Source organism: Episyrphus balteatus, chromosome 3, assembly GCF_945859705.1.
Source record: "Episyrphus balteatus chromosome 3, idEpiBalt1.1, whole genome shotgun sequence".
NCBI lineage: Eukaryota > Metazoa > Arthropoda > Insecta > Diptera > Syrphidae > Episyrphus > Episyrphus balteatus.
In genome coordinates this window covers 70,263,071-70,280,588 of record NC_079136.1, presented here as the reverse complement: position 1 = coordinate 70,280,588, position 17,518 = coordinate 70,263,071, and the positions used below count along the sequence as shown (strand labels likewise).

General features: G+C 33.2%; 3 protein-coding genes across 3 annotated transcripts in view; 2 read left to right on the top strand and 1 right to left on the bottom strand.

Moving 5' to 3' along the window:
- Nucleotides 1-428: 428 nt before the first annotated feature.
- On the top strand, nt 429-5,565 carry LOC129914639 (single-strand selective monofunctional uracil DNA glycosylase). Its single transcript, XM_055993978.1, has 3 exons — nt 429-834; nt 944-1,207; nt 5,282-5,565. Exons 1-3 carry the CDS (start codon nt 535-537, stop codon nt 5,555-5,557), a joined length of 840 nt encoding a protein of 279 aa, XP_055849953.1. The 5' UTR covers nt 429-534; the 3' UTR covers nt 5,558-5,565.
- Nucleotides 5,559-6,323, top strand: LOC129914640 (tRNA-specific adenosine deaminase 2). Its single transcript, XM_055993979.1, has one exon. It carries the CDS (start codon nt 5,730-5,732, stop codon nt 6,207-6,209), a length of 480 nt encoding a protein of 159 aa, XP_055849954.1. The 5' UTR covers nt 5,559-5,729; the 3' UTR covers nt 6,210-6,323.
- A 2,323-nt stretch (nt 6,324-8,646) lies between these two features.
- The window catches only part of LOC129917215 (serine-rich adhesin for platelets), a 94,072-nt gene continuing 85,200 nt past the window's right edge, over nt 8,647-17,518 (bottom strand). Inside the window, exons 6-8 of the mRNA XM_055997611.1 lie at nt 14,704-17,361; nt 14,115-14,635; nt 8,647-9,898 (exon numbers count right to left, since the gene is read on the bottom strand). Coding sequence (XP_055853586.1) covers nt 9,611-9,898; nt 14,115-14,635; nt 14,704-17,361 — 3,467 coding nt within the window. The 3' untranslated portion in view covers nt 8,647-9,610. The remainder of the gene's footprint in view (nt 9,899-14,114; nt 14,636-14,703; nt 17,362-17,518) is intronic.

Below are 17,518 nucleotides of genomic sequence, written 5' to 3'. Positions count from 1 at the left end.
TCCTATGTACTTTCAATACAAATATAATCAACCCTTTAAGCAAACGAGTTCGACCTCGGTCCGAATCCGCCGTGGGACCCGTTTCGTAGTCGAGGTCGGACTCGACTATAGTAGAGCTGTATGACAGACCGAAATTCATGCCATAGAAATGTTCATTGGAAATCCGTCTAAAGACATGTTGTTACACCTCAGCAATGCAAAATATGAGTACCAGATGGCGCTTTAATCACATAAAAGAAATTTATCTGTCAAATAAACTCGTGTTTTTTTTTATTTTTGCATGAAAGAAAACGTAAATAAAAATAATTAACAAAACAGAAAAACCAACCGATAAACACTCCTCACCGGGTAATTAAATGCATTTTTTATTGAACTTGAATTTAATTGCATCTTGCATCTTCATGTATTCATTAAACAAACATTGTAACAATCATTCTAATCAGTAATAGTACTTCAATAGTTTAGTTAAGTCGTAGATTCTTTTTCTAGAAGTTTCATTTTTTTGTTCTGGCAAAGTTATTTTATTTAATTAAAATGGAACAGAAAGAATTAAAAAATATTGAACCCATCTCAGATTTAGGGTTATTTGCTACAGAAGATTCATTAACATCAAAATATTTTCCTACTCCGCTCTGGAAACAATTCATTGATATTGAATGCAATCTAAATAAAGAATTGGCAAATCTTAAATTTCCAAACATTACTCACGTTTATAATCCAATTGAATATGCATTTGATTTGCATTGTCAGTACTTAAAAAAGTACCTAAACGGTCCAAAGAAAATGCTACTAATTGGAATGAATCCTGGTCCAAATGGTATGGCACAAAATGGGGTACGAATGGTTTTAAGATTTATGTGTTTTCATTAATTTTTCATTCATTCAAACATAATTAAACTGGAAGGACAAAAAGGGTAATCTTATCTAATCTATTTTACTAAAGGTTCCTTTTGGAAACACAAACACAGTTAAAAATTTGATGAAAATTGAAGGTCAAGTCGAGCAACCACCTTCTTTGCATCCGAAACGACCAGTAACAGGTTTGGCATGTAAAACTGAGGAACCAAGTGGTGTTCGAATTTGGACTCTGATTGGAAAATTAGCTGGAAGTTTGGAAATTTTCAGTCAGCAATGCTTTATGCATAATTTTTGTCCTCTAGCGTTTTTTGATGTTCAAGGAAAGAATATTACTCCGGGAGAATTAAAGGTAAACTAAATAGTTACATATTATATTAATTTAGTAAATTTCATAATTTTATATCACCTAGTTTGTCTTAACATGATTCATTAGAAGAAAATCTTAAATTTTGAATTTGGTTCTTTAGATTCAGAAATAGAAATTTCTTTGAGATCTGTTAGGGTGGCTTACAATCTGTGAAAAGTTCTGGGGTCGAATTAAAGCATACGTTCGTTAACGTATGGTTGCTGTGTGTCCCTATCTTTTTCTACTACATAATTAAATAGAGACACACGTTAACGTATGATCGTAAACGTATTCTGTAATTCGACCCCTGCAGTTTCCGTTAGTCCCATTATAAGGGGTCATAGGTCACAAAATTTTTTTTATTTTAAAAACGTAGGTTTTAGACAAAAATTATGTTCTACAAAATTGTAGCTGAGGTTATTTTACAAAAAATTGTTATATACAGATTTTTTGTATCACTCACCGTTTAGACATTACAATATTTCAAACTATTCCATCTAATTTGATTAAAATAACAAATTATATACAAATATCAAGAAAAACATTATGCGAGTTTGAAGTGATATAATTTTTTAACGTTGCGGTGCGACAAAAAACTTTGTAAAACAATTTTTTGTAAAATAACCCTCAGCTACAATTTTGTAGAACATAATTTTTTCCTAAAACCTACGTTTTTAAAATAAAAAAAAGTGTGACCTATTACCCCTTATAATAGGACTAGCGGACAGAGGAAGTCTTTTCATGGATTGTAAACCACCCTTACAACAAGCTGTATACCAAAAATCACCATGTTACAAGTTTTTTTCCTTGAAAAAATCTATTTTTCCCTGGGGCTATTAATAGACCGAGAGCCCAAAGCAGATTTTGGGAGTTTTTGGATAACCGAAAATGGGTCATATGTATGTGTAGGTAATAGCGTCCTGATGAAGAATTCGAAAGTCTGGCAGGTTTATTTCACGGCATTCTATGGTTTATGGGGAGTTGAAAAATGCATTTTTTCCGATTTTTGTGTCGAGTATATAACCACTTTAATTCATATAGAGCGGATAGAGGGCGATACCTTGATTGCAAAAAGTTCGGTCCCAGACGTTTTAACCACGGCATTACCCCCGCCAGACGTCCTTGAAGAGTCGCGAAATGGTGATTTTCATACAAAAGTCAGAATATTATTTTTTGCAAGATATATAACCGTCTGGTGGTACCTATTAAAAAATCACCACTACCCCTTGATAGAAAATAAATTAGTGCTAGACGTTTTAACCACGGCATTACCCCCGCCAGACGTCCTTGAAAAGTCCCGAAATAACGACTTTTGTATGAAAATCGCCATTTCGCGACTCTTCAAGGACGTCTGGCGGGGGTAATGCCGTGGTTAAAACGTCTAGCACTAATTTATTTTCTATCAAGGGGTAGTGGTGATTTTTTAATAGGTACCACCAGACGGTTATATATCTTGCAAAAAATAATATTCTGACTTTTGTATGAAAATCGCCATTTCGCGACTCTTCAAGGACGTCTGGCGGGGGTAATGCCGTGGTTAAAACGTCTGGGACCGAACTTTTTGCAATCAAGGTATCGCCCTCTATCCGCTCTATATGAATTAAAGTGGTTATATACTCGACACAAAAATCGGAAAAAATGCATTTTTCAACTCCCCATAAACCATAGAATGCCGTGAAATAAACCTGCCAGACTTTCGAATTCTTCATCAGGACGCTATTACCTACACATACATATGACCCATTTTCGGTTATCCAAAAACTCCCAAAATCTGCTCTGGGCTCTTAGACTATAAGATATGAATTAAAATAATAAATGAAAAAGATTGATTTTATAATAAAAACTCTACAAACATTCTAAACATATCAGCCAATTAAAAGAGTCAGCACTATCTTTAATGAACTTGTTAAATTATTGATTTAATATAGCTTTTTACGCCATTTAGTCCGTACAAAATTTGGCGTTTTGTCCCGGTGGAGCTCACTTGGACTCATCAGTTGACACCACCCAGCCCTGCTTTTTAATGACTTGCCGAATTATCCGTTAAAAAAAGACCTCTTGCAAACATATACGTAGGGTATAGAGAAATTCAAAATTAGAATATATGTATACGCAAAGAGCATCCTTGTTGACTTTATTTTCACTTTCAAAAGATCGAACAAAGTCGAAATATTTCTTTAGTACTTTTAAATCAAGAAGTTTACATTTGTACATTTCTTCCCGTTCCGGCATTTGTCATTTTTGGTGGTTTGGTAAATATTAAACAAAAATTCTAATTAATAAAACCAACAAAAAATGCACTTATTGAGCGAAACAACACCCTAGTAATTAAATAATCCGCAATATGTCTTTAAAAAAATGCAAGATTTAGATTGCCGATTTTAAGGTCCTAACTAATATCGAGGACCAACGAATACTCGGTACCAATTTGACAGTCCTTTCGCTTAATACTTTGTAAATAAATCACTTGGTAGCGATTTGAGCAACGATTGGTATAATAATAAGGTCCAAGCTGATTTTAAAGAGCTTAAAAGGACCGAGTTCTAGTTAGTATTCGTTGCCAAATTGGCAATACTAACTACAAAGATTTTGTTCTTGGATGAAAAAATGAGTTTATACCAATAAAGTAGAAAGTAATAAGTCAGAACAATATTTGTTCGAATTTTTTTTATGGCGTATATGTAGTTGATTATTTTTTATAAATTTTCGAGTCTATAGTTCAGAGGGCCGTTTCTCAATCTGTGAAGGTGTGAGGTGATTCAGTTTTCACAGCCATTTATCATTTTATAGCTCCAATGATTTCAAATGCGAATCCTGATTTCATTATGATAAATACTCATAATAGAAAGTACTAAATGATATGCCATTTTTGTGTCATTTTTCTGTTAATTGTTTGCGACTCTATAATTTTTTGTATTGCTGTCTTTAAATTATAATTTAATAATTATTATTAATGATACACGTCGTTCTTGTATAAAATGATGTATAATGATGATGATAAACTAATTTTTTAGTTGGTTTGTTTTCAAGGCCTACATTGAACCAAAGCAAATGAGGACGATGTGGATACAATTTTAGAATCAAGACGCATTAAAAAGAGGAGTGGAGGCCATAAATTTAATGAGTGAACATTTTATGGAGACAAATTTGTTTGTTACCCTTTGTTGTCCAAAGTTATATATACCATATTTTATGGTATATCGGTTTTTTTTTGAGAAAAAGTACGAACGCAGTTTTGTTAGAATTACTGACAGCATTACATTACTAAATTCAAATTCATAATCAAAGTCGCTGTTTTAGAGAAAATAGCAATTACTCGAAAAATATTCTATATTCTTATATATTTTACCTCAGCTTGAAACAGCGATACCCATTTAGCTTGGGTAGGTCTGGAAAATGTTTTTGATTTAATAGAACATAAAGTCCGCTTCCGGTAGTCAAGGCCTTGTTCTCTTGTTTTCTCAAACTTTGACCATATTTTTTGGCCAAGTGATAGTTTTGAGTTTAAATTCTTCAAATGATTCATATAATACTGATAGAAAAAATTGAGGTTTTTCTATAAAAGGCGAACCTAGCACCTGGAAATTCAGTATAACTGTAAGCAGTTAAAAATATTTAAAAGAAACAAGGAATTTGCGTATCGTTAGTTAGTTAGTTTTTAGTCCGCAGGAAGAGGAATTAAATGTATAATTGTATTTCTCTTAAAAGTTTGGTAAAATTTGATAAAATAATCGTAAAAAATTGCGCTTTAAGATAAATCCATAATATAGCCCTTAATTATGAAAGTGGACTAAGTCACTTTTTGCATTGTTTAAAGAAAAACTTACATAATAATTTTCTTATTACGATTTAATTATATTTCTTTTATGAAATCAGTAGATGAGCAATAAAGAAGTTTATTTACTGCAATTTCGCGTTCAAATAAACTTTACCCCTTAAATAATAATTAGAAAAACATGTTTTTTTTTTTAATAAATTCAATTATTTCAACAAAATTTATTAAATAAACCTTATTGAATCCTACTTACGACGCTTTTTGAAAAGCTCATGGTTAACAACTGTTCTTATTTTTTATAGGGAGATGTAAAAGCAGAAGTTCGTAATATTTGCCTAAAATATCTTGAACAAGAAATTCAACTTATTCAGCCAGAGATTATTATCGCTATTGGTTCTTATGTTGGTGATTGTATGAAGAGATTGGCTAAGCAATCAATTTATATTGGGTCTAATATCAAAATATTGCAGCTGGCTCATCCAAGTCCACGAAGTGTAAATAACAACAATTGGCCAGAGAAGGCTACAGAATTTTTTGAAAGTAACGATCTTCTTAAAGTTCTTCGAAACGATAACTAAAAGACCACGGCATCAATAATAATTACTATCCATTCACCCCCTTACCTTGTATCCTGGGAAACGCAATTATTTTATGACATTCAAATGAAATGTTATATTATGTATATATTTTTGTATAACTAAGCCTTTAAAACTAATTTGAGTCCTTAAACAAACAAAAACAAAAAAAAATATGGAAATATTTATGGAAGAAGCTTTCATAGAGGCCCGAAAAGCTATATCAGCCGGTGAAGTTCCTGTGGGTTGTGTATTCATTTACAATAAAGAAATTATAGCCAGAGGCAGTAACGATGTAAATGCTACCAAAAATGCAACTCGTCACGCTGAATTTGTATGCATTGATCAAACATTAGAGTTTTGTAAAGAAAAAAAACTAAATTGGAAAAATGTTTTCCCTGAAGTCAGTGTCGTTGTAACTGTAGAACCTTGTATTATGTGCGCATCGGCATTATATGAACTTGGTGTGAAGGAAATTATATTCGGCTGTGCTAATGATCGATTTGGTGGCAAAACAGTTGTGGATGTAGAGAGCTTTTATGGGAAAAAAATAACAGTTACTGCTGGAATACGAGCCAACGAAGCAATGGAACTACTTAAAGAATTTTATAAAGGAGAAAATCCATCAGCACCTGTTCCAAAAACTAAAAGATAATTATTTATATATACATTTATTTTTTTTTACATAATGAAAATAAATTTAAAATTTTTATTAATTTTTGTTTACTGGAATAAAAAATATGTACATTTATTTTTTTTATAAAAATAACTAATGCATTTTTTTTCGACAAAGAATCAACTAAATTTTTGGTAATTTTCAATTGGAACCTGTCTTCTTATCAAAAAACCATTATTTATAAATTCTGCTACACAATTGTTGCTAAGCTTACATTATTTTTTTCTCCGTATTTCTCCGTATTTCTTCTTTTCCGTTTCGGAAAGAAACGGATGATTTTTTATCTAAAATTCCGCACAACTCGATTGATATTCTTAATAAATTTTAGCTCGGCAAAATTTTGTAGAGAATTTTGTATGGGAGCTAAAATTTAGCTCGGTCTGCTTCTGCGTATACTATGCTTAAATAGAAAAAAAAAAAAACATTATACCAGCTAGTGGAGAAATTTAATGAAGAGTGTAGAAAAAACATGATGCAAACTAAATCCGCATGAATTTCACTAGATATTAACCCTATTACGAATGTCTGTCGTTTGTACTAAAAGGACAAGAAAACGACTTTAACTTCACAGTTTTCTCCGTTATTTGCCTTTCTTCACGTTTTAGTACAAAGTATTTACGTAATAGGGGTTAAAAATCCACAACTTAGGTCCCCGTGTGAAATATCGACGGCTTAAGTGTAGGACCTCGTAAGTAAAAATTTTTTTTTTTTAATTTTTCTAAGCCTAGTACTGTGCGGGTAAGAAACAAAAAATCCCATACAAAATTAAGGCAACGAATGGACAAAAAATTCGATTTGCACAGCGAAATTTTTCGTTTAAGATTTCGTTGTTCCAATTTTGTATGAGAATTATTATTTTGCTTCGGCAAAATTCTTTGGAAGCTATACTTTCCTAAACAGAAGTCGAAGTAGAATTAAAAAAGTAGTACAGTAAGAGAAAACGAACCCCGTTTAACTGAAAAAAATATTTGGAGATCAGAAAAGTGTTTCAGATAAGCGGGATTTTCTCTTAAGGGGGTTTTACTGTACCAGCAATGATGTAAACATTTTTAAATTTTAATAATGTCACAGAAAGTTCTATTTTAGAAGCACAAAAAATAAAAGGCCTGGGGTCGAACTACGGCATAATTTCGTTAAAGTATGGTTGCTATGCGTCCTTGTTTTTTCTACTAACTAAAGAGAGAGCAATAGTCAAAACGTTAACGTATGATCGTAATCGTGTGCCGTAATTCGACCCCTGTTATCCTCTGTTTAGCCGTTTGATAAAAAATGTATTTAATGGAAACAAATTAATAAAAATCAACGGTTATACCAACAACGACGTTATGCACCTTTTTATAAGGCCAACAATTTCATCTTTTTATTATTTTCAAATAATGGACTAGTTTTTGAAAAATTTATTTTCAAAATGAAAATTTTGAATAAAATGAAATTAAAACTACATATTTGAAATATTTTGTTTTCAACTTATTACAAGTTACCCCGGAAAAATGTTACAAAATCTACCAAAGCATGAAATTTTACACAAAAAAATAAATTTACGAAGAACCAAAATTCAAACGTGTTTCACATGAACACATGTAACCAAAACACAAATGCGTGGCAAAACAAGACAATCAAAAAAATTATATCTTCTTTTTTACGAGAAAGATAAAAAATACAAAAAAAACAAAAATGTTACAAAATTGTACTTTTTTTGGCACCAATCTAAGAACTTCCTTTACTATTGTCTAATTAAGATTATAAACTGTTTTAAAATGGTCTTTTCGGGTCTTATTCCATTCAGCATTATATAACTTTTAAAGTGTTTGCGGTTTAAAGTTAAAAAAAAAAATATAGCACGTATACGCCACAGTGTACTTGGACAACGTGCAAATAATTTGAATCAAAACTATGGCCTACATGCTAACACACCCTAATTGGAATTAAATAAACACTTGCAATCAATAAATTAACAAAATATTCACCTTCTTGTGGTCAGTGTTGAAAGAATAAACAGAAAATATAAATCCTTTAAAATTAGAATTATAAATTATAAAATATTTGTTTAGCCTCGTTAATTCTTCTTATTTTTTAAATATTACAAAAAAATAAATATTATGTATAAAAACTTAACACAAAATAAAACTAATAAAAATGAGCAAAATATGAATAGCATTAACCAAAATTAACCTTTTCAGAAACTAAGCGCGTCTTATTTTAATCTTAATTAAGTATCATTTTTTGCGACCGACTCCTTGGAACTTACCAAAGTAAAATCTTCTTGTATTCTCCTTCATTATTGACCAGGTGACCATATTGATAAAAATGTAAAAAATGTATATCAAATGCATTGCTTGAATGATCAACAATTTTCGAAAATCTAAAACAAGATAATGTAACTCGTAACTCCTTAGTAACAAATAAAACAAAATCATTTTACATATATTTAAATAAACTTTATTTGCAACTTATAATTGGGCATATTGCATTCATACGTACATATGGCATTTTTGTTTTTTTAATAAACTTAAAATAAATATTATATAATCTTAAAAAGCTAATTATATGTTTTGAAACATATTTTAATTAAAAAAGTCTTATACTTTCCTCACGCATATTTTATTATTAGATTTCCAAAATTAAATAAATGGACTCTCTCTCTAATCAATAAAAGTTCCTATCTACACACATACGTATACATACTCCTTTCTCCATTTTTAATAAATCCCCTTTTGATTAACATACTATAATTTAATTAATTAAACTTAAACCTCCTAAACCATTACACATATTAATTATTTGTGTAAGAAAATTTGCCTAATTTTTATTAAAAGAACACTTTATTTTGTCTACTTATATTTGCAAATCTGAATAATGTATTTAAATAAATGACAATGTCTCCTTATAATGCAGACAAAATGATAATAATCCTTCACCATGATGTTACCCCCAAAAAATTCCTATATGCTTACAGTCTACATATTTTGAATACAATACAAAAAGGAGGATATAAATATTGTGTCTGTCCACAAGGACTACATCAGGTCCTTTGGGTCACAATAAATTCAAATTACATATATACGTGAATAGCACAAGAGAGCTGCTATTCGAGTATTTATCTCTAAAATCTAAGTGGGAGTTAAATGCGTTTCTATCTACATATCTAAAGCTTAATCGTAATACACGGAGATGCAAGCACAAATTGCGAATTAGTTGCTGCCATCGCAAATTCCACCTAATTAAGAATTGTATTGGCTGGGTGAATCTCTCCTCTCGTTCACGACAGCAGCAACTAAAATACCAGAGCGCACACATTCCGTGAGGAGATTTGTAGCAGATATGTTTTGTTGTTGTTGTATACCTAAGCTTAATTATTATCAAACTATAAACGATAAGTCTTATATCCGAAGGCTTCGTCGACGGTTACCAATATTTATCCATTCGACAGGAATTGCACTGTTGACGTCATAGCGTGGCGGATTGCAATTAATTAATTTTTGCGTGCGTTCGCATCGACGACTGACGGACCAATATGCGAATCCTTCGGGACAGCGATAAATCTGTCCTTCCATTCTGTTTGTTTCTAAAGAGCGGGCACATTTGATGAACATCGATCCGCAGTTGTCATCATTGAGGGCGTAGTGTCCTTCGCCGGGACAAAGGGGTATTGATGATTTCACTTCGACCTGTTGGGTATAGATAGATAGAGTAAACGGTTATTTAGAGCATTAGTTAACAGGAGAGCGGTGGTATTTATGGTAGCTGTTAGATGTCGATTTGGGAATGTGCGATTGTGACAAAGTGAGATATGTAGTAAAGACTGTTGTGGTGAAATATTATATGGTAATTTTAATCGGCAAGTTTTATGCAATGATAAGGTTAAATTTTTGCACTTTGAAGAAATATGCTTAAAATAATCAAAACAATAATACAATATTTCAGCTGATGAATATTTCTCCAAGCAGGCACGGGTAAGAATTTCCTGTAGCCCCTTGACGTAAAAGGCTTTTTCAGATTAAGTTCGCCCCTCTGCGAATTGAATTAATCGTTTTGCAAATTGAATTCACCATTTTACAAATTCAATTCATTCATTTGCAAACCAAATTCATCTTTTTGCAAACCAAATTCACCTTTAGTATTAAAATACAAGCTTTTTTTATTTTTAGCCATGAAATTGACTTTAGTTTATGTGTTTTGTATTCGTTGTACCTAAATAATATAAAAAATGTTTGAATTACACGCAGAAGGTGAATTTGATATGTAAATGATCGATTTTGTCTTGCAAAATGAATGGGAGATTACAGCACAAGACAACTACGTAGGATGTTGTACACTCCCTCCATTAAGGCTTCGGGCGCCTTTCTTCTCCGACTGAGCAAGTCAGAGAGGATATTGTCCTGATCCAGGAACCTTGAATTGCATAATCCTTCGTGGAAGGCCTCGGGACGAAAATGGTGCTTCATGCGTCAGACAGAGGTGAACCAATATTAAAAATGATAAAAATTTAGAAAAACGGATTTTTTTATATGAAAACTTTAAAATTAAAGATGATATTCAGTTTGATTTAAGTGTTCTGAAAATTGGGCTAGTACTTTGAATGATTTGAAAGAAAAAGTGAGACTTTTTGACAAAAATTTAGAACGTAGGTGGAATGCGTGTACATATTCTTCCAAAAAACATTCCCAAATATCAAAATATTTTGTGTCCTTGTAGTCTCCTATTATTTTGCTTTGCAAGAGTAAAAACTTTCATTTCTACTTTCATAATTTTCAACTTTTTGGAGGGTAAGCTTAAAACTTTAAAAAGCATCAAATTTATAAAAAATTGATTTCTTTTGATAAAAATCATGAAATAATGATAAAATGCATGACTGGGTCGCACGAACTTGCTCTTAGAGTTAAAGTTGCTTAAATTTTTAAGACTTATTATATAGAAATTTGGAGAAAAAAATAAAATTCGTTTTTTAAAAAAATAAAATAAATACTGAAATCCAATTGCCCTCCAAAACAAGTATGCAGTTTTGATTGATATACTAAGATGCATTTTTAGAAAAAAAATTTTAAAAATCGTTAGAGCCGCTTTTTAAAAAACTAATTTTTTATAAATAATTTTTTGGAAAAAAAGTTTTAAAATAAAATTGGTATGCCATTTTGTAGAAATCACTAATCAACATCCAGAAACAAAATTTCAAAAAAATTCAATGCCCCGTTTTCGAAAATTTGATTTTTCAAAAAAAAAAATTTCAAAATTTTTTTAAAAATCCAAAAATTATTTTTTTGGAAATTTTATTTCTGGCTTATATTTGAATTATGTAATTGCTTCTTTACAAAAAGTTTCGTTGAAATCGAATAAGCAGTTTCGGAGATAATCGGATTTGAAAGAAAACGTTCTATGGCAGGTACCGTTAATAATGATTTTCAAAAAAAATTTTTTCCATTAAAAAATAGACCTAATCTCAAAACTTATATATGAATTTTTTAAACAAAATCGTTAGAGCCGTTTTTGAGCAATTTGAACTTTACTTTAATCGGTATATGACAAGTATCGTTATTTTTGGTCCAAAAAAATTAATTCCAAAAACCCCTCTGGAGAGTCTCCAAAAAATGCTACATACCAAGTTTGAATTTAATCGGTCCATCCGTTTAGGCTGTAGCTCCTTATACAGACAGACAGACAGACAGACAGACGGACTTCCGGGACCTACTTTTTTAGCATTCTCTACCATCGTAATGTCATGGAAAAATGTTATCTCAACTTTTTTTTTTTGTACGAATGCATAACTTGATATATAGTACCTATATCGCAAGTAATAAATGTTTTTTGTATAAATGTTCCTCACAAATTAAATAATGATTAAAAGTTAAAATTGAGCTTTTTGACTGAAATGTTGAACGACGATGGAAGCAATGTTTTAGGAGTCCGGCTCTCTTCAAGAAACTTCTTTGATCTTAGCTTAATCAGTTTTACACTTCCTGGTAGCATTTAAACTATCTTCCTCTCTTGATGGACCAGGAAATAGTCGGGGAAGAACCCAAACACTATTTTTTAGAATCGTCAATATCTAAAGACGGACAAACGAAGATTTGTAAATCTTTTAGCCTTTAGCCACTAAATTGGGAATGGCAGGAAGCGAATTGGATCGACACTATCAAGTGTTTTTGAACACATCTTGATTATTATAATATTCTTAAGTTTTATTGAAATGGTGCACGCGGATTTAAAGATATAATTAATCAGATGCAGAAGTGGGCGTGGCAAGGGGCGTGAAAATTTCGCTAAATTTTGTTGAGCCTGTTCTTATTACATTTACGACAAATTTTTTTTTTGGAAAGTCAACTAAGTTTTGGAAAATTGATATTTGCCCATCATCTTCATACAACCGCACCTTGCGACACGGTGTTCAAGTGAAGAAACTGATTCCACGATGGTTCTACCTCCAATCATTTTTAATGCTCTTTTTTGTATCAAATTCAAAAGACTCAAGTAAGTTGAAGAATACCGAGAATAGCGAGTTGTTCAGTTTCCTCGATGCAAGTGCCATTTATTGATACTTGCAAGAGGGCAAGTTAGGTTTTAACGATAAGAGGCAGCATTAAGTTTTTGAAGCATTACATTCTACCAACACGATTTCTTAATATGCAATGTATTCAAGATCAAGACTAAATGCATGTATCATACGTTGCCGATGTTGATCCACATCCGAACCGCAGGGTTGTAAATCTAAAAACGAATATAAAAAGCTGAGAGTGCTGTCAACAGCGAAACAGTTCAGAGGATTATACAGAAAAGCATTAATAAAAATTACACTTGAAACAATTCAATAACCTTTATAGTAATCAGAGATTCAACGAAACCAAAAGCAAGCATTTTCGATAAGAAAACTTGATGCCAAACTCTATCAAATGCTTTTGAGTTATTAAGCGCAATAACCTCAAAAACGATGTAAAATTTGATCCACTGTTCGGTAAGATATATATCTTTAGATTACCAGTGGAATTCTTACGAAAGCCGTAGGTACTGCTGGAAGCTTTTAAGATCTTTTAGGACTCTTGGTAACGGTGCGAGTGCGAAAGAAGATTGGTTCAATGCAATCATTTACACTTTCAAGTATGGGCGGAGTCACGACAATTTCAGAAAGAATGGAATTTAAAACAAATTAATTTGCGAGAAGGTTAGCTGGTTAGCTTTCGCAACAGAGCTAAAAAATGGAGTTTCATTGTTAACTAGCGTCTACAAAGATTTTGGAGGCATGCAAAATTTGCAGATGTGATACAACTGTCTATGGACCTATTCTGGTTCTGTGAATCGAATAACTTGCCCGAATTCTTTAACGCATACAAAATTTGCCTCAAAATGTCTCTGGTGTTGCAAACGTGATGTTTTGTAAGTAAGAAAGTATGATTTCTTTCCATTTCCATACAAAAAGTTTTGATGCAAAAGCAGTGATGCGTTTTTGAATTCAGCCTTTGTTTTCACAATCGCTCGTAAACATTGCTTTCACATTTTCGAAAAAAAATTTAAACAATTTTAGATCGAGTAAGCTTCACAAACACACATCACTATAATGGTGTTTTCGTTTGGTAAAAAAATCAATTTATTTTTTGATCTAAAATAGGTCAAAAAAAACAATTTTTGATCTGTTCAACAACAACAACAGTTTTTTGACAGATTTAGATCAAAAAATAAAATGATTTTTTTACCAAACGAAAACACCATAAGTGTAAGGTCCTTAAAGTTTCTGAACATATGTTTCCTGAACGTGTCTAATTTTTTTTCGTTACAACCATACATGGGGACGTCGACGTATGATTTCCTCCACAAAAAGAATGGAAGAAAAAAAAGAAAACACTTGATAAATGACAAATCTATCACATTTCCAGACCTGGTTTCTTTTGTACTCACCATATTTCGTCGTTTGATTTCATCCTCATAGAATGAAGATCTAGTTGACGAACTTTGACACTGTTCTTCCATTTTCGACGGCGTATCGCAAAGATTTCTTCCTTCATCATAAACAGTTCCATTTGGACATTTGAAAACTACTACACCAAAATCGTAGCTGTCTGGTTTGTTCGTACATTGATAGAACATATCACAGCTTTTCGGATGTCTCCTAAATCCAGTTGGACAAACAAACAAATTTTGATCGCTGCTTGTTGTTGGACATGGAGAACTTCCATTGTTAGCGGGGGCAGGTGGTTTAGTTGTTGTTGGAACTTCTTCAGTGGAACCAGTTATTGGTGGTTCATTAGTCGTTGGAACTTGGGTAGTTTCAGTTGTTGGTGGGTTAGTAGCAGTCGTTTCTGGTTGGTTAGTAGTGGTTGTGATTTCAGTTGATGGTGCATTGGTAGTGCTTGTTTCAGTTGTTGGAATTTCTGTTGTAGTGTCTGGTTTCTTTGTAGTGCTAGTTGGTTCTTCTTTTCCTGGATTGAAATAGGGATAGGGATTGTATTGAAGCTTAAAGGAAATGCAAAATGACTTCGGAACTTACCTATTGTTGTACTTTCTTGTGCTTCAGTTGTTTGTGTTGGCGGCATAGTAGATGGGTATAAAGTCGTACTCTCTGTAGTTTGTTCACTACTGACTGTGGTAGTCGTAGTTCCTGGCTGATCAGTTGTTACTGATGTACCAGGTTCTGAGGTACTTCCAGATGAACACTGTCCAGATACTTGATTGGCATAATTGCATGTGTCAACTGATGTATCCCAGACAGTTCCATTTGGACAGCGGAAACTATATATCGTGTACTTTCCATTTTGTGCAGAATCAACACATCTGTAATATCTGGAACAATCTTCCGGATCAGGGAAGAAACCTTCTTTTGTGCAGTTGATATTAGGCGGTGAAGTTGTGGTCATTTCAGAAGACGGATAAGTCGTGGTTTCCATGGCAGTGGTCGTTGTTGTTTCTGAGCTGGGAGATGTTGGATAAGTTGTTGATTCCGAACCGGGAGATGTTGGATAAGTTGTTGTTTCCGAACCGGGAGATGTTGTTTCTGATCCAGAAGATGTTGGATAAGTTGTCGTTGATGTTTCATTGGGTTCGGTTGTTGTTGTTGTCGGATAAGTTGTTGTTGTGGTAGGATAATTTTGTGTCGTAGTGTATTCCGTCGTGGTTGTAGGTGTATTAGTTGTTTGTGTAGTTTGTTCTTCTGTCGTGGTAGTAGGATTCAAAGTAGTCGTCGGTGTTGTTCCCAACTCAGTTGTCGTAGACTCAGAACTGCCAGTTGATGGGTATTCTGTTGTACTCATTTGTCCAGCACATCTTTCAATATTTTCCATAAAGTCACAAGTTTGTTTGTCTTCACTCCAACCTGTTCCCTTTCCGCACATAAATTCATGTCGAACAAGTCCCTTATCACCTTCCTTCACACATCGGTAGAACTTTTTACAGTCATTAGGATCGGCCATGAAGCCTTCACCTGTACATTCAGTGCCAGGAGGTAGATTTGGAACTTTTTCTTCAGTTCCAGGAGTTGGTGACATTGTTGTGTCTGTTGTGGAAATTTCTGTGGTCGTTGAGTAACCTGAGGTCGTAGTTTCTTGAGCTTGTGTTGTTGTTGTAGGGTATGAAGTTGTTGTTTCTTGAGACGAAGTTGTAGTTTGATCTGTTGTTGTAGTTTGTGTTGGCATAGTTGTTGTTGTATATTCAGTTGTTGCAGTTGATTGTTCAGTTGTTGTAGTAGGATTTTGTGGTGTTGTAGTTGTTTGTTCTGTCGAAACAGTTGTTTGATACCCACTAGTTGTACTGTCTTGTGGTTTGGAAGAAGTTGACATCGATTTACAGGTTGGATTTTCTACAGTTTCTGGATAGTTGCATGTTTGAACACCTTCATCCCAAACTGTTCCATTGCCACAGATAAATTCGTATTTGTGGAAGCCACCTTTGCCATTATCAACACATCTGTAGAATTTTTGACAGTTCTCTGTATCACCCATGTAGCCTTCTTTTTGGCAACGTCCACTGGATGTGGGTTTTGATGTTGTTTGAGGTTGTGTAGTAGAATCTGTTGAACTTGGTGGATCTGTACTTGAACCTTCTGGATTTTTTTCTGATTCAGTTGTTGGTAGATTTGTGGTTGTTGTTGGTGAGGTTATTGTGGTGGTTTCGGTTTGAGTAGTTGAGGGTTGCTGTGTTGTTGGTTGTTGTGTTGTAGGTTGTTCTGTTGTTGCTTGTTGTGTAGAAGGTGGTTGTGAAGTTGGTTGTTGTGTAGATGGTTGTTGTGTAGATGGTTGTTGTGTTGTAGGTTGCTTTGTTGTTGGTTGCTGTGTTGTAGGTTGTTCTGTTGTAGGTTGTTCTGTTGTTGGTTGTTGTGTAGATGGTTGTTGTGTTGATGGTTGTTGTGTAGATGGTTGTTGTGTTGTCGTCTGTTGTGTTGAAGGTCCGTCTGTAGTCATGGTTGGTGACGTAGTCGTTGTCGTTGATTGTTGTGAAGGGCCAGAACTTCCCGATCCGCATGTAGTGCTTTGGTGGTTACACGTCTGTAGATCATTATCCCAAACTGTTCCATCACCGCATTTAAATTCATATTGGCTATATCCACCTTTTCCATTATCTACACATCTATAAAATTTGGAACAATCATTTGGATCGCCTGTAAAGCCTTCTTTTTGACAGATTGCAGTTGATGATGGCTTTTGAGTTGTCGATTGATTGGTTCCACTATTACCTTCACTAGGTTTCTTAGTGGTTGTGGTTTGTTGATTTGGTGGATTTGTTGTAGGTTTGGGTGTGGTAGAAGATGGCGATGATGGATCTTTTGATTCTTCTTCGGCTGTCGTGGGCTTCTGAGAAGTTGTTGTTTGTTGTGTTTGAGTTGGACGTGATGTTGTAGGTTTGACTGTTGTCGATTGTTCAGAAACTTGATTTCCTGATTCCGGCTTTGATGGAGCAGCCTGACCGCATTTCTCATCATTTACTGCCCAAGGATAGTTACAACTTTCAATCGAAGCATCCCATACAGTTCCTTTGCCACAATCGAACTCATACCGTTGATAACCTCCTTTGTCGTTGTTGACGCATCGGTAGAATTTAGCACAATTGGATTCATGTCCCATAAAACCTTCTCGTTTACATACACCATTTTGACCAGCTGGTGGTCCAACTGTGCTGCTTGTTGGTGGGGCTTCAATTGGTGCTGAAGTTGTTTCTGAAATTGAATGTTATACATTATTTTTTTATTGTTATAAAAGTTTTATAAAAGTGTTCTAAAAATGTTATAAAAAAGTTATAAAACTGTTTTAAGTGTTATAAAAGTTTTATGAAAGTGTTATAAAAGTGTAATTAAAAGTGTTATTAACGTTTTA

Coding starts and splice junctions, on each gene's coding strand:
- LOC129914639 (XM_055993978.1), top strand. CDS start 535: ATGGAACAGAAAGAATTAAAAAATATTGAACCCATCTCAGATTTAGGG. Junction 835..943: donor ATGGTATGGCACAAAATGGG/GTACGAATGGTT, acceptor ATTTTACTAAAG/GTTCCTTTTGGAAACACAAA. Junction 1,208..5,281: donor TTACTCCGGGAGAATTAAAG/GTAAACTAAATA, acceptor TATTTTTTATAG/GGAGATGTAAAAGCAGAAGT.
- LOC129914640 (XM_055993979.1), top strand. CDS start 5,730: ATGGAAATATTTATGGAAGAAGCTTTCATAGAGGCCCGAAAAGCTATA.